This window comes from Strongyloides ratti (genome assembly GCF_001040885.1).
Source record: "Strongyloides ratti genome assembly S_ratti_ED321, chromosome : 2".
NCBI classification, from domain to species: domain Eukaryota; kingdom Metazoa; phylum Nematoda; class Chromadorea; order Rhabditida; family Strongyloididae; genus Strongyloides; species Strongyloides ratti.
Genome location: NC_037308.1, coordinates 2,390,479 through 2,408,413, shown reverse-complemented (window position 1 = coordinate 2,408,413; position 17,935 = coordinate 2,390,479). Strand labels below are relative to the sequence as shown.

Genomic DNA, 17,935 nt, shown 5'->3' with positions numbered 1-17,935 from the left:
GTAAAGCTTTGTATGCTGACAATTATGTATTTGATGTGACACCTATATTTAAAATTTTTTTTTGTTGTTATTTTTTTGAATGAAGCAGAAGCTAGGAAATATAATATATAGTTTAAATTTGAAAATATACATATTTTTAAGCCTATGGCTTTGAGAGGAGATCATTCATATCGAAACCACTTTTTTTTGATATTGGACGATTTGGTGATGGTGTGCGATTTTCATTTTTTGTTGATGATGGTATAGCTACTGTTGACTCTTCTGGTGGTGAAGATGCCAAAAGTGGTGAGACAGCTGTCGTTGCCTGTAATAATGTTGGATTTGTCATTCTCAATAAATTTTGTTGTTGTTGGAGAATTAAATTTTGCATCAAAAAATTTGGTGGTAATCCACCCATCATTGGATTAATACCAGATAATGGATTATTTTGTTGAACAGCAGCTGCTGCAGCAGCAAAAAATGCTGCTGATTGTGGAAATCCATGAAAACCTCCGGATGGTGGAAACATAAAAGGCATTGGTATATCATCTTTAAAACACATAGACATTGGTGGTAAAAATCCTTTTGATGTTGTTATTGTTGGTGTTGAAATAGGTTTAATATCACAATTATTTGATTGTATATGACCTAATGAAGATGGTGCTCTATTTTCTGTTGATGTTATAGGTTTTTCATCCGGACCACTACTATTTGTGGAGGTATCTAATGTACTATTTGAGCAACTACTTTTTGATCGTTTTAATGGTATACCACTATCATCTTCACTTGCCTCTGATTCTGCTCCTTTTTCAAAAGTACTATTTTCTCTTGAATGCCTACTTTCTGATCGACTACCAGATATACTATGAAAACTTGTATTTCTTTTTAATTGTGGTGATGATTCTTTTGAATGTATGGAACTCGTTGAAATATCTCCCTTACACATTAATCTTTTTTTTTCTCTTTTACCAGCACCAGCATCACGAAATCCTTTGGCAAATGGATTATGGTCAATTTTCAATTGAGTAACCTGAAGGAAAAAAATTATATATAAATAATTATTATATAGAAAAAAAAAATGAGATATATAAAAAAGAAATTGAAATATATAATCATATGTATTTTTATTTTAATTTATTTTAAAGTTTTTCCTTAGAGAATTACAGCCTAATTTTTCACTCAATTTACCACTTAACTACTGTATTTGGTAATTTTAGTATAGGAGAGTGGTGCCATTAATGAAGTGGATATCTCGAAAAATAACAGCCTATTATTGGTAAAGTTAAATTGTTTTCTGGCGCTTCCACACGATTACCGGAAAACAAGAGGGTTGTGTTTATATTTAATTGCGTGTTCACAGTTAAATGGTAAATTAGACGCGCATCATAACCATTTCCTGGCTCCTAACAAACTAATTCTATACCATCAAATAAAATATAAATTGATAAGTTTTTGTAATACATATATATATATATATAAGAAGAGATTAAGAAAATGTTATAAAAATATAAGAAATTCTCTATATGTATGTCTAATATATATAAATATATATAGAATATATTTTCATGCTTTAAAAAGTTATCTCTATCTTTTATTTTTATAAACTTTTTAAACAACTTCTTTATAAAGAATTGTTTAATGAAATGAAAAGCAAGAAAGCAATTTAAATAAGATATCAACTTTTATGACTTTTTCTTATATTTTTAAAAAGTCAATTGTTATAAAACAAACCTTTTCATTTTGATAAGCGGTTACTGCAATAAATTCTGTTTCCTTAAATATGAATGTTTTGAATTTTGAGTATGGGAGATGTGCTATATCGTTACACCTAACAACATGTAACCGTGGTTGATATTTATGCATTGAATTAAGAATTGTCTAAAATAAAAAAAAAATAAAATTAATAATAATAAATAATAATATTATAAAAAAACAATAAAAGTTAAGATTAATTTATATTATAAATAATATATATATCAAATATACATCTATTATTTTTATTTAAACCTCAAGGTGAAATGTAATCTCTCTTTTATAAAACCTCAAATATTTTATAACTTATTATGTTTATTGAACCTCATTATCTAGTATCTATCACCTCATATATTTTATTTTTTTTTACAGTATCCTAACTTATTCTATATATATGTATATTTGTATTATATATATATATTAAATAAAATTAGATGTTAATATCACTTAACAACTAAAAACCCTATGATCAATGTAAATAATTGCAGGTGCTTTATAACACTGATTACATAGGTATGTATATGTCTTTTGTTACTTTATTAATTTAATCGACAAAAAAAGGTGAGATTGAAGTTGTTAAAGGTGCTGCCAGGCCACCGCACCTTTCAAAAATTTAGGTAAAAACTTAAAATTGTGGTTTTTTTTTTTCTTTTTCTCATATGACATAAATTTTACAGTAATCATTTTTATAATAAAACTATATAGATTATATTATAAATAAATATAAAGATATATTATATTGTATATATACATATATCTTCAATGCACATCTTTATATCAAAACAATTTATCTTTAAATTAAAACATTCTAAATTGCATAAGAACCTTCTATGAAAAGACTTTGTCTCTTGATAAAACATAATGGATTGAGTGTTGTATTTATACAGATTAAGAAAACAAATTGGTTTCAAATTTACTTAGCATCAAATGACAAAATAATATACTTTTTAGATATGTGTTATAGAGATATATACAAAATTTTATATCTATCTTTTTATTATTTTTCATGACTCCTGAAGATGTGTTTATGAAGATGATAAAAGCTACCATAAACATATATATATATAAATAATATTCATTCATGAAATATGACAACCATCCTCATAATAAAAGGTCTTAAGATTTTTAAAAGATTTATTGATAAAATATAAATGGTTGAATAAAGATATTATTGGTCTGGCACATACAAAGAGGATGATATTGAATACCATATCACATTATGAGATTATTATAAAGAGTATATATAGCTGACAGATGGGTGATTTAAAATAAAAAAAAATAATAAAATATTATTGACATTGATGAAGAGTAAATTATTTTAACCTTAATCTATTCTAATAGGTAATTATCGTTAAAAAAATTTTTTTTTAGTCAATTATATTTTATAAAAGATTGACACTACCTCTAATTGCATTTCATCTTAAAAAAATTTTAAATAGATATAAATATTTTAGGTAAAAATTATTTTTTTTTGAAAAAAAAAAAAAAATTTAAAACTTACATAACCATGTTTGTCAGATATATTATTAGTTAATTTTAATTTATGAAAATTAGCTCCTTTACTCATCCAATGTTCTCCAGTTGCTGGGGAATCTGGATGAATATACATACGTTTTGGCATTTCTGGATCAGCTTTTCCTGCTACCATCCATCTTGATGTATGAAATTTATACCTACATTCATCCGCCGGAACTATATCCATTAATAGAAAATATTTAGCATTTTTATCCAAACCACTTATATTAACTTTGAAAGCAGGAAATATTCTTCTTAAAAAAAATAATAATAATAATATAAAACAATCAAAAAAAAATAAAAATAAATGATAAATAATAGTGTTAGGAAGGCAACATATATATATTATAAAAATGATTAGAAGATAGGAAATAAATTGTTAAAAAAAGTGTTAGTAAAATGTTTTTAACATTTTAGTGTTATATCAAACACTTCAACTTGTTACTTGTAGCTACAGAGACACTAACGCTCTTTTTTATAATTTTTGGGTAAAGAAAAGGAAAGCGTTAAAATCGGATTAAATCAAAAAGTAATTGTCGCCGACATACACATAATATATAATACATAACAATATATATGTTTGTGGAATGTTTTAATAAAAAAAAAAAGATAAAATCTTAAATAAATAGAATATTACTCACCTTCCAGATTTTGTAATAACCATTTCAGTACCACAACTACTGAATTGATCCCATAGATCTTTATCATCTAATTCTACTTTTGGATCATCTTGTACACCATCATCCTCCACAATCATTGGTGGTACTGGTGGTCCAGCAGCTAATGAAGCCAGAGCTGCTGCTGTAACAGAATCCATACCAATAGGTGGAAAGAAATTACCATGCCCAGTTATATTAGGATAAGGTAAATGTTGTTGTGGACCATTTAAATAAGGATTTAAAAAAGCCACATCAGGCCTTTGAAAAAATGGTGTGAAAGACATTACTAATAATATATAGATAGTATTAATAGAATATAATTAAAAAATTAATAATAATATAATAATAATAATAATAATAATATAATATCAATTACAATTTTTAGCAGATTTAGTACTATTTATGAATTAAAAGGAGCAAGAATCAACACTGAATGTGGTACGCAAAAGATGCCTGAAAAAGTGAGAAGAATAAGGGCGAAGAAATGAAGCAGATGAAAAAGAGGAGGTGGGACTTTGTTGAAAAGTGTGTTAATTGTGGGTCTTGACAAACATACTACAATGAGAGAAGCCTTCTTGGGCGTGGTGTAATATTTTACCCAGCCTATAAAGGCTTACAAAGACATACATATATACATATATACATACATACACGGGAGCTCGAAGCATCAATCCAAAAATGAAATATTAAAAAAAAAAATAAATATATATGTATATCTTTCCTTAAAAATATATTTTTAATTTAACTTTTTTTTTTTTTTTGTTATTAAAGTTATGTTGCTATAATTTACATAATATTATGTATATTTATAGTCAACAATGTACATTTTACCTATTTACATTTGTAGATATTTTAAAATACATATTATAAAATCAGCAAATCTTGTATATTAGTGAAGGATTATAAATAGATAAGGATGTCATATCTATATATATATAAATAATATATTCTAAATATATATATATATACATTAATTTTTCACCTGCTTTTACAATTGATAGTTGTAAAATTATTATAATATTTATAAAAAAAAAGAGGAAATTTTTTGATTGTTAAAATTAAATAAATATAAAAAAAAAAGGTAAGACAAAAAAAGAACAAAAAATTCATAATAAAAAGATTAAATTAAAACATCTTATCATAAATATATCAATGTACATCTACTTAAATTATTATAATAAAAAGGAGAAGACGTAGAAAATAAAAATTTTTATTATGATTAGGATGTTTTTACTTTACGGGAAAAGTATACAAATAAGAGAGATAGATAAGTTTATTTGACCAGGCCATGATTACATATATATATTATATATATATTTAAATATATATTAATGGTACATATATTTTTATTTTAATATTATCAAAATCATTAATTTAATTTACTGGTTTTTGCCAATTAACAACTTTACAATTGGTAGTAAATCATCCATGCCGACAAAGTCTGAAGAGGAAGGAGGAGAAAAAAATATAAAATGTATATAACGACACAGGTTGGCCAACCACAAGAAATTATTCTTAACTTATTAATAGCCACCATTTTTCATTAATTTTTGTGAAAAGTAATGCTTTTTAGTTATTGATATATATATATAATAACAACAACAAGTGTGCCGATCCCAAATTTATTATTGCTAATATATATATATATATATATATATTCATAGTTTATATGTCTGTGTCTCTCTATATATAAATATATAAATGATATGATATGATATATCTTTGACGGATTTTTGTGTTAGATATAATATATATTTGATAAGTGATATAACATTTTATTAAAAAGTGTTGAAGGGATATAGGAAATTTGAAATGAATACTTTAATAATATAAAATTATGAATACGGTGTGTATATCAATTGTAATAATATAAATGGTAATTTAATTTCTTACATTATTTTCTTTTTTTTTTTTGGTACAATTACTGATGACCATGCAACAGTTACTCTATCAATTCACTTTATCCTGAGAATACCTATCATATTTCATATGTTTTGCGCAAAGTTAAACATAAGTTTTATAAAAAAGAAATAATTTTATTTACTAAAAGGATAATATACTTCTAAATCATTTTATCAATTCATAATTACAATATGAAAATATTATAACCTTTTTACTTTTGATAAAAATATCATATTTTTTTTTGATGTACCGAGGTTAGATTACAAAAGTGAAAAACCCGCTATCAGGTATGATATAATCCTCTTTTCCTATACCAGGAAAAATAAGGTGATTTGGATTCTTAAAAGATATTCACTTAACAAGTCAGTCTTCTCAAAACAGGTGTCATTTTTCAGAACAACTTGTCTCTACATCAACATTGCGCCAAACACACACAATATTATAAATTATGCTTGTGGTGATGGTGCGCTAACTTCTTAAGCTCTTTTTCAATTCACTAATATATATATATAATAATAATGAAGGTAAACTTTTTAAAGTGATATTGAGAAAATGAAGATGAATATGATGAGTGTCGATTGTAATTGCTAGTTTGTTACTGATACAATAAAAAAAGTTGTCAAGAGATAAGGTTAATGAGTTGATAAATGATTTAGTAGAACATTAAAAATGTTGTCAATGGAGATATATTACATTCCACAATATTATTGTTAACATTTTTATTACATTTTATATTAAAAAAAAAAAAAAAGAACAGAGATCTTAAGATATAATATACTAATTAATAAATGAAATTACAATATAAATAAGTAATCAAATAAAATGTTGTGTTTGTTAACCATTCATCATTTTAACTGTCCATAAAGATAGCCATAGCTAATATAAATGATAATAATCTATTAAATAGATTTAAATGTAACAAATAAAATGATTGATATTCAATTAAAAAGTCAACAAAATTTTTAATAGGTTATAAATAAACATAACAAAACAGAAGTTTTATTGTATAAAGAAATTTATTATATTTTAACAATAAAAATGTGATAACAAAAATTATTCTAAATTACGGATTGAGTGCAGGTCATTTGGTATCTCCATTTCTTCTTCATAACGTATCAACACCCCAATTAAGGCGTGAAGTGTATACTCCTGATCTGCCATCTTAAGTTTTGCTTCTGATTCATTGGTGGCCTTGTCAAATTCACGTAATAAGGGATAAACACCTTTTGAACGTAGTACATTTCTACCAATCTTTGTTGCACAAAGCTAAAAATATGTATATAAAAGTTAATTAAAACTTAATTATTAAATGGAACATTAAATATTAGGGAGAATGTAAACTTTATAGTGATGATGATAAGGTGTATAGAAAAATGTTAACCCGGAAACATGTAATATACCAATTATATATAAGTATATTTAAATTGGATTAACATTAACTTTTTTTTTACCCCACAAATTAATCACCTATTAATCATCTTTACTCAACAGTTGTTAATAACTTTGACATGACATTATTACTTACCTGATATAATGTCTCCACAATCTTTTCTTCAATTATTTTATCATTTATTCTTTTACCTTCAAAATATTGTAAATCTAATGGTAATTTTGCCTGTTCATCATCATCCAAATCATAACTTTCATCAGCAATTAAACTTAAAATAGCTGTTAAAAAGTCATCTGACTCCTCAAGTAATTTTCCATGAAGATCTTAAATTATTATTCAATTATTACTTTTTAACTGTTTCACATAATATATATAATTTTTTTTTAAATCTTTATCTTGATATATAATTAATTGTTTCAGCTAATAATAATATATAATCTGTTTAGTTGAGAAAAAAAAAATAAAAAAGTTTTCTCTTAATTTTCTATATGAATAATTACCATGTAATGACCGAATGAACTTTTTTTTTTGTCATACATTTATCATAATTAACTAGAAAAGATTCTCTCATCCATAAAAATAAAAATATAATCTTCCTTAAGGGATATTACTTATCTTTTGTAGGTTCATTAAACAATTTATCTCATTTTTCACCTTATGTTGCGCATTACAGAAAAAGATGTTGTCTTTTTTGACAACTTTACAAATAATGATAATTTATTAATGTTAAAGTTCTCGAAGACAGAAGATAAAAAGTTGTGATGTTTTTACACACTTCTAATGAGATTAACCTCTGTTAATTTTTCAATAAGATCACTTAACTAAGAAAGATATGCCGCATTAGACAGCCGAAGGGAGGTAAATTGAAGAAGGTATCTCTATATGATGAGGGTATTATTTCCTGTGATCATCTGTTGAAAGTGATTACTTAAACATACAACAACAAGTGTTTCTGTCCATTTTATCTTAACTACAAATCAAGTACTTGCTTAAATTTACATATGTTCTCGGGGAAATAAATATATATATATATAAATACATACATAGACCGACAAAACAACTTTAAAGTTCAACAATATTTGCCAAGATTAAGATGCTTTAACCTATTTGAAGCAAATAAGCTGCGGAAGCGGTATAAGTAAGTATAATAAGTTAACAAATGTCAATTAGTGTTATCTTATACATATAAAGACACTACCATATGTTAAAGATGGTAAAGTTTACCTAAGACAGTATAAATTTATCTCAAGATATATATATAATATATACAGCTATAATCTCTTCACATTTTTATTGTAGATATACACAATCCACTTATAATTTATATATCCAATTTATAAAAATATTTTATTATCTAGAATCATAATTCTTATTCTATCTTTTTAAATGATTAACTATTTCATATAGAATTTTTATTTGAAATAAAATGAAAAAGAGGTGATAAGAGTTCTTCTCTAACATAAGTATAAAAATAATTTATCCCAAAAGCTTAATACTTAAATATAATGTGTGGGGTATATATACAGTATCATTACTTAAACTTTAAAAATATATCTAGGAAACGTGTAGAATGGTAGAATTGAAAAACGCGACGATAAGACAAAGTAGAAGAAGAAAGAAGAAGAAGAAGGTATATTAAGAATGATGAAGTAAAAACTTTATATAATTTTAACCATTCATTAAGTAAAAACTTAAGTCTGTTTGTGAGAAATTTTCAAGTTATATCTTTGTGACAAAATTTGCTTTTGATATACAGTAAAATATACATATATTTAATATAAGTACCAAAACAATCTGCTTATTGTGTAACTAATAGCGAAAAATTTTTCGCTTTTGAGAGATACCTCTACTACTTATAAAGTTATTTCAAGTATTAAATAATTAACTATATTTCTGATTCTTGTATCATTCAATTAAACATTCAAAAGTATATGTAATATCAAACAAAAGATAATTCTTACAAAAAAAAATATAATATAATGAAATTGTAAGAGTAAATCTTTTTTAGTTTACATTATGATTATCATATATATTTATTTAATTTATCAATTGTTAACATATATACCAAACTAAAATCACATATTGACTAAAGGGCCTCATTTTCTATTTTTAAGTATAATTTTGTAAAATGTAATTGATACTTTGTGATTACGATCATCTACCATTAAGTTAATTAAGAAAGAGAAAGATTTAACATTTGTAAAAATATATTAATTATTTGTTGACATATACAACATCTTAAACCACCAAACATTTTATTATTTTTATTAGATAAAGTAAACATAATTAAATCTATTTTAACTTATCACATTAGAAAATATTAAGCGTCAATTACATTAAATTGAGCAATAAATTAAAATATTCTTTTTTTTTTTTTAAAAAAAAATTTTTGTTAATTTCTTTTTAAATATTTATTTATATATAGATAATATAAAAGATCATAAAAATCGGGACAATATTATGATAGTTTGTTGTAGACTGCTCCAATTAAATGAATATTAAAAATTTTTACCTAATCATGATGCTTAAAAAAATTCTATATTACAATTAGATATATAATTGGTAAATGAAGAGTATATCAAATAAAAATTATGAATATAAACACCTTAATAAAAGTGTGGTGATATTAACATGGAGTGGCATTTTTAGATATAAAATTTAATTTAATTAACAGAGTGTGAATAAGAAGTACCTTTGTGATGAAAAGTGCAAAAAATTAGTCTAATTACTAGAAAAGCCGTCAATAACGGTAGAAAGTGTGTTTGTATGATGTACATAAACAAAATTTCTTCATTAAATTTCAAATTAAAACAGTAGGGATTTTCTTTTTTCAAGTATTTTAACATTAAAATACAATTTTATGATAAATTAATTTACTTTACATAGTACTTAATAAAAACATGTGTTCTCAATTAAAAATATCTAACTATTAAACATTTTTATTTCTTATCATTATTTTTGTTAGTGATCGTCAAAAGTTAAAAAATAAAAAGTTCTACCGATTAAAATAATTCACTTTTTTTTATAACACTTGCATTGTTAATTGACTGTTAATGAAAATTCAATTAGCAAACCAGTCCATAACTTTTCATGAAAAGTATGTTGCTAATTTAATTATCATTTAAAGTATACCAATTTTATAAATGTACAAAATATATATATTTTCAAATAAAAGATCAAGAGTCATTATAATTATAAAAGAAGATGACAAGGCATAAAAAAAAAACTAAAATACCTTTGTTTAACAGTATATGTTTACCTAAAATTTATGAATAAAAAGTTTCCATTTTATTATCTACCGGAATCTCAAATATTTTTTTGTTAAAATGTAATTATATGTATATATTTAATTTTTAACTTGTTCACAATTTAACAAATCTATTTGTCGGCACAACTCTCTATTACATACAAGAAAAGATTATAATAAAAGAAGTTAAAAATAATAATAAAATGTTTTTGTAATAGATAATAAACTTTTTGTCAATGGTATTTTGTATATATTTGTATGTGTATGTATGTGATAGGCATCAAATTTCAAACAACTTAACAAATTTTTTTATGATCTCATTTTAATATAATACTGTGTATTTCTCTTTTATTATTATATTAAATGTCATCAACTGATACATGATGTGTAGGTAAAAATTAAATTATCTTTTTTTTTAACTTCCAATAAATTCATCAACATATGGGGGGATCGGGTAATAATATGGTGATTCTTAAGTTAATGTTTATTTTGTTTTATTTTAATCTTATATGCCCAATAAATAATAATTTATGATACATTAATTTAAAGATACAAATAAATTTAACAATGATGTTATAATGTTTAGAAGATATACATAAAAAGAGTCGGTATATCTTATGGTGAGTAGAAGAATTTATTAAATGTCATTATTAACCACTTTTATGATTTCAAAATAAAGATTGAGAGACACCAACAAAGATGACGGAAGTTAATATATAAATATATATAATTGGTGTCTTCAAATACATCTCAAGATGAAGGGATTATATTCTTAAATTGGATAAAACTTTTTTACAGTAAACAAGATAATATGTAAAGTCATTTCTTGTAAAGGTGTACCTTACAAGCTTAAACATTTAAAGTTGACTATTTTATTACCAAATTAGTAAATCTCTTATCTAAACACACTTAATCTTACAACTTTTTAAGACATTTGCCAATTTCTGCACCCAATGTGTAACATTAGATGAGGTCAAGAATCTATCTAATTTTATATATATATATCTTGATCATTAACTTCAAGTATAATATAATTTCACTTAATAACCATAAAACTAATTAATCAAGAGATTAATCTTTATAAAATCAGCTGTTTTAATTAACTGTCATAATATTTTTAGTTGTAATTTTTAATTTTGATAAGAAACTTACCATCATCAAATGAAAGATTTCTCAAGATATCAATTGCCATTAATCGTCTTTTTGGTTTGTCATTTTGTTTTAATAATGGGAAAAATTGAGATAATACTTCATTCGTAATTCTTTTTCTAAATTGTTGAAGTTGTGAAAAATTAATTAATACATATCCCAAAAAATCAGTACATTCTTCAAAATCTTTTTTTAACAACATATCTATAAAGATGACCTTTATTTAAAAAGATAAGTTAAAGAAAATCTACCCATAATATCATTTAAAAATTTATCCCATTGTTTATTGAAAAGTTCATACATCTTCTCTGGATAATGATGTGACAAATTAGAAAGTAATTTTGATGATAATGTTGCTAAAGATGATTCTTTAGACTTTATATAGTCAATTGCCATCAATGATAATTCTGTATTTTTGATTAAATAATTTGCAGCAACACCAGAAGAAGCTGTTAAATTTGTAAAAATTGTCAATATATTTTTTCTATCTTCTTTTAACTTTTCAAAAACATTTATCAAAGCTTTTGTTACTTTGAAATTTTCACTTATAAATATTTCATGACTTTCACCAGTAGTTCCAGTACCAACCAAATGATTAATTGCTAAAGTACGAAGATCAGGACGAGCCCTAGGATCAATAAATTGAGCTAACTCCGAAACTAGTGTTGGATTTGACATGATCAAATGATCTTTTTAACAATTAAAAATAAAAAACTTTAAAATTTAAAAATAAAAGTCATATTTCTCCAAGGTAAAAAATTTTATCGTGTCAAGAAGTGGTAGTTTTTTTCTTGACAACTTCATCATCTTAATATTTAATTTATGAAATGTTTTTTTTTATTTGATTAAACACTTTAAATGATGGATTTGTAATATAAGTTGTTTAATCCTTATAAGCAGAAATATTTTAAATCATTTTTATGTATTTTTGAAATTTGACACTGAAATTGGAGATCAGTTGAGTTAAGTCAAACAAAAAATATTCAAGAAGATTTTCCATTTAACATCAATCAAATATACTTTTATATTTGTTTATGTAAAAACAACCTTAAGTAGTTGTTGAAGATATACATTGGCGTAAGGTACTTCAAGTATTGATTTATTAGATTATAACGGTATTCATAAGCATGAAAATTTAAGTGTTTAAACTTTGTCAAAAGTGAAAGTTAGAAATAGAGTTACTTTTAAAATTACATTTTTAAAAAAGTAGTTATATATTTTATTAAAGAGGAAAGAGGAATTTTATGATAAAATAAATATTTATGTCAACAAACTTAATATGGTTACAAAAAAAATGACCTTTTATTTGAATTTTAAACTTTTTAAATCACTTTAACTTCTATGAAATAGGACATTTATTGAGTAAAATGGCGGAAGTTAACAAAAAAAGTCTACTTGTATATCGTATTATCTTTTTTCGAGTTAAACAACACTATCTTGAAAATGTTTGCATTATATCATAAACTGAAGTTTCTAAGTTTTGTCGGCATGCAAATCCATGATTAAGCTTAAGTAAACTTTTTTAATATTGTGCAATTATCTTTTGACACTTTCGTCATCATAATTCTTATTAGCAAATATTTAATACTGTCATAAGTTTTATTTAACAAAACTACTTTATAACATATAAAAATTTTTTTTTTGTTAAAAATATTTATTAAATTATATATAATAAAAAAAGAGGGATATGATTTAAATATGAATTAAGGTAAGTATATATGATGAAAAAATAAGATTAAATATATAGTTATGAAATATTCCTCATTATAATAAAAGATATGTAATTTGAACAGGAATGATATTTAACCCCAGCATGATAGCATCTATCATTAACATTTCTTTGGTAGAAGAATGATATGATTTTCCTTAGATAAAAATCTTTGGAATACGGTTGTCAATATTTGACCTTATTTCTTCCTGGAATTGTCATGGTCAAGTTCAAAAGTACCAACCTCAAAAAATGATAACTAGAGCAGATTTGTCATCTGATATTGAATAAGAATTTGATAGAGGTATTCATTATTTTATTCATGACTTTTCTTTATACTTCTTTTTAATAATTATGAAAACTTTTACAATTATATTTTTAATATTCTCTATTATATTATTTTTTGCATTTTTTGGAGTTATTGTTGTTCTAATATTACCATGGAATGATGGTCCTGATAATGAGATAGTTCATTTAAATAAATTTGATTCATTTAAAAATAATGATAATACAAAAAATATTGAAAATGATATAAGGAGAAAACCAATTAATCCTAGTATTTTATTATCAACAACTATTAATCCTCTTGATGCTGTTGTAATTAAAAAAATTGTTGAATCTGGGATATTGGATAGTTCATCAATAACAAAAGAAAGTACCCCAACTCCAGAGACAACAACAATAAGTACCACTACTAAAACAACTATAAGTCCAGAAACAACAATAACAACAATATTGACAACACAAACATCTACAAAATTATCAACAACAACAATGACCACAACATCTGAAATAAATACTACTCCTTCTTTGACTTCTAAAACTACAAATGAAAATAAAGAAACTATTCTAACGACTACTTATCAACCATCATCAAGAAGAAGGCATAGATTAAGAGAAAAAGCTGTAACAATAATGCTTTCAAATAGTCTTTTGAAAAAATTTTTAAAATCAGAAAATAATTTTGGTGATATTTTACAAACATTACCACCTATTGTAGATTCAACAACACCAACACAAACTTCTTTTTCACAAAATCCAGTTATAAAAGATGAAACAAATTTACCAATTGACTTTTCTGAATTATCAAAAGTTGGTGTATCAAAAATAGAACAACTGGAATCACCATTTGAAGCTTTACAACGTAGTATGAAAGAAAAAACATCAACAACACCTATTAATAGGATATCATTAAGTCCTGTAACATTACCAACAATTGAAACAACATCACAACAATATACAAAAAAAGTTCACCAATTAAATATTCTTCAATCATTATCTTCTCCAATAATTGTATTACCATCTAATTTATTAAATAATGAAGAAGAAATAATGACAACAACAGAGGTACCTTCTACAACAATATTAACAACCCAATTACCCTTGAGAAGTACATCACCTCAAACTAAAAATGTAACATCAATGATAAAAAATCTCCCTAATAAAAGTAGGCATATTCCATTAATATTACTATCAACTATTGAATCACCATCAAATTCAAAACCTGGAGGTCTTATAATTGTTGATGATATTTTATTTTTGGCAAAGTCTTTTGGTACAATAGAAATCTACAACAAGTCATCCTTAGAATATTTAGGTGATATTAAAACAAATTTAACTATAAATCAAATTAATATTTTATCTGATGATACATTAATTATTAGTGATTCTTTCAACAAAACATTGAACTTGATTGATTTTAATGGAGATGTTATTAAAAGATTACCATTAACTTATAATAATAAAGGAATTAATGTTAATCAAGATATGGTAAATTTTTTTTTTCTAAAAATTAACTAATATTATTAATTTTTTTTTTATTTTTAGATTTTTGTACTACCATCAACTGATAATGAAATTATAATTTATAATTCTGACCTAACTTTATATAAAAATATTCAATTTTCTAATGATTTAAAAGAATCATGTAATTTTATAGCTCCAACATCACAATATATTTATCTTGCCTGTGAAAGTCATATTAAAAAATTAAATTATGATGGTGAATTAATAAAAGAATTAGGAAAAGGTAAAGGTACCTATATTTATAATATAAAATATGACTATCGAACGAATATTTTATATGCTATAGAAAAAAATGAATCTTCTATTCATGTTTTTAATGAAGATACTGGAGAACATTATAAATTATTTGATGAAGATATAACTATTACATTATATAATGATATTGTTTTGGATGATGATAAATTATATGCATCAGACTATCAAAATAATTTAGTTAAAATTTTTACTTTTGATTCTTATTTAATGGAAGAAAGTTAAAGAAAAAAAAATATATATATATAACAATATATTTTCATATATATATATATATAGTTATATGAAAAAAAAAAAATTATTTTTATAGTTTTTATATTATTTACCCAAATATTATGAAATTATTTTATTAATATACTATGTACAAAAAAAAAATGTAGTAATAAAATATATTATGATTAAAATATTTTTTTTCAATGTATTGTTACTTGAGATTATTAATTTTTGACCAGTTTACTATGTATAATAATAATATTTATACTTAGTATTTCTATTTTTTTTTTTATTATTAAATTTTAAAGTACAGTTATTAAATTATTCTCATCATCAAGTTTATTTTCAAATAATGATTGTTCATCAAGCCTATTAGAATTATTAAAGTGACTTTTATAAGAAATTTGCCTTCCATCTTTTGAATAACTTTTCAAATGATATTTTGATGGTAATGAAACTTTTCTAGAATCAAGATTATTATTAATATTAGTATTTCTATAACATTTAGAATTTGGTAAAGAACATTTTTTAGGTATTAACATTTTTATAGAGGAGGATATTGTTGATGTTGAATTTTTAGGTCCCATTAAAATACTTTCATTGTTAGTAGAAATAGTACAATTACCATGACATGTTGTTATCATTGTATCGTAATCTTTTATTTCATTCGACTTATTAGAATTTCTAAAATAAAACAATTCATTGTTAATAAGCAAAGACAACAACAGGAAAAAATAAGTAACAAAGGAAAAAAAAAATTACTTGTACAAAAATTAAAAAAAAAAAAATTAACAAAAAAAAAGACTGTTAACTAAAAAAAAATGTTAGAATTAATATAATAATAAGTTAAAATAGATTTAAAATTAAAAAGCTTTGAGAAGCAAATTAATTTTTTCATTTAAATTATTATTTATATTAAATTCATAAGTATTGTAGTACCTTTTAGATTTTGGTGTAAATCGTTTAAAACGATTTTTTGTTAATAAAAGAAGTCTCTGCCTAAAGTTTGAGCTACTTAAACAAAAAAGAAGAAAATTCATGCTCTTCCCCAATATAACAAGAAACTGTGGTATAAAAGCCTGAAAATAATATAAAAAAAAAAGAATATATTTTGTTATTGATATTATATATACATATGTTTTAAATATAAATGTTTAAATAAAATAGAAACATAAGATATACTCAAACAATGTTATTATTTATATATTTTTAATAATATTAATTTTAAAAAAAAATAAAAACTTACAATTGATGTAGCTAATTTGGTGTTATAATTTAATAGATCAGACATCAACAAAACAACAGCACTTGGTCCTTGGGTAACTGTGAAGCATGTAACAATTGCGCATACCGTTATTGTAATTTTTTGTTCTAACATCATTTGTGATTTTGCAGCACCTTCCTTAATATTATTATTACTTTTTTCCATAAATTTTTGTCTTTTACGTAATGTCATTATTAATAAAAGATTAGACCAAAAAACTAAAATTATTGGAAGAAAAACAACTAATGCAGCATTAATACGTGTATTCCATTTAACATATAATTTAATAAAAGTTGAATGATGATTTGGGAGATTTGCTGTCCATCTAAAATTATATAATATAATATATAATAAATAAAATTAATAAAAAAATAATTATGTTATATTTATTAATATTTATTATATATTAAAATGTTATTTAAAAACTTACTTTTCCTGTTGAACAGAAAAACAAATAGAATGAATCTGAGTATCATTACAAAATTTTTTTATAATACAATCGTAACTGATATGACTATATCCTGTTAATATAAAAGTCACAATAATAGTTCCAATTACAATAAAATATATATATTTAGTTCCATATTTTCTTACTGATAAAGGATACTTAATTCCTATTAATCTTTCAAGACAAATAGCCAATACAAACCAAATTGCAGAGGCAGAAGCAAAATTAGCAAGTGCTATCAAATGCATCTTTAGGCGGAAATAAAGGTAACGAAATGTATTGTTAAGAGCAAAAAAATTAAAATTAGCCATTGAGTGTGGAGATATTAAAAGGAGAAAAATACAATCAGATAAAGCTAATGCTGATAATAATATATTTGATTTTGATCTTAATGATGGTGTCATAAGAACTGTTAGATTTGTTATATTACCAATTACACCAAATAATATTAATATAGGTGTTATATATCCAGTTAAAATTCTTTCAACACCATTAAAAGCTAAGAGCATCTGTTCTTCTGTTAAACATACTTGTGAAGCATTTAAACGTTGTCCAGTCATCTTTCTATAATAATAAAAATCATATGAGTTTATGTTAGAAATATAATATAATTTATAAATATCTATTAAATTAAAAAATGTAATAGAGAGG

General features: G+C 23.4%; 4 protein-coding genes across 4 annotated transcripts; 1 reads left to right on the top strand and 3 right to left on the bottom strand.

Moving 5' to 3' along the window:
• Positions 1-142: 142 nt before the first annotated feature.
• SRAE_2000075300 (Bifid) lies at positions 143-4,189 on the bottom strand (the record flags this gene model as incomplete). The annotated part of the gene is made up of 4 exons (XM_024651624.1): positions 143-1,009; positions 1,711-1,857; positions 3,233-3,500; positions 3,888-4,189. The coding sequence occupies 4 exons, from the start codon at positions 4,187-4,189 to the stop codon at positions 143-145; spliced, it is 1,584 nt and encodes a 527-aa protein (XP_024505283.1).
• Positions 4,190-6,860: 2,671 nt separating this feature from the next.
• SRAE_2000075200 (FAM203 N-terminal domain and FAM203 C-terminal domain and Armadillo-like helical domain and Armadillo-type fold domain-containing protein) lies at positions 6,861-12,271 on the bottom strand (the record flags this gene model as incomplete). The annotated part of the gene is made up of 4 exons (XM_024651623.1): positions 6,861-7,073; positions 7,333-7,520; positions 11,597-11,797; positions 11,845-12,271. The coding sequence occupies 4 exons, from the start codon at positions 12,269-12,271 to the stop codon at positions 6,861-6,863; spliced, it is 1,029 nt and encodes a 342-aa protein (XP_024505282.1).
• Positions 12,272-13,655: 1,384 nt separating this feature from the next.
• Positions 13,656-15,584, top strand: SRAE_2000075100 (Six-bladed beta-propeller, TolB-like domain-containing protein; the record flags this gene model as incomplete). The annotated part of the gene is made up of 2 exons (XM_024651622.1): positions 13,656-15,071; positions 15,129-15,584. The coding sequence occupies 2 exons, from the start codon at positions 13,656-13,658 to the stop codon at positions 15,582-15,584; spliced, it is 1,872 nt and encodes a 623-aa protein (XP_024505281.1).
• A 290-nt stretch (positions 15,585-15,874) lies between these two features.
• On the bottom strand, positions 15,875-17,844 carry SRAE_2000075000 (G protein-coupled receptor, rhodopsin-like family and GPCR, rhodopsin-like, 7TM domain and 7TM GPCR, serpentine receptor class w (Srw) family-containing protein; the record flags this gene model as incomplete). Its single annotated transcript, XM_024651621.1, has 4 exons — positions 15,875-16,256; positions 16,512-16,651; positions 16,819-17,161; positions 17,267-17,844. The coding sequence occupies 4 exons, from the start codon at positions 17,842-17,844 to the stop codon at positions 15,875-15,877; spliced, it is 1,443 nt and encodes a 480-aa protein (XP_024505280.1).
• Positions 17,845-17,935: the final 91 nt, after the last annotated feature.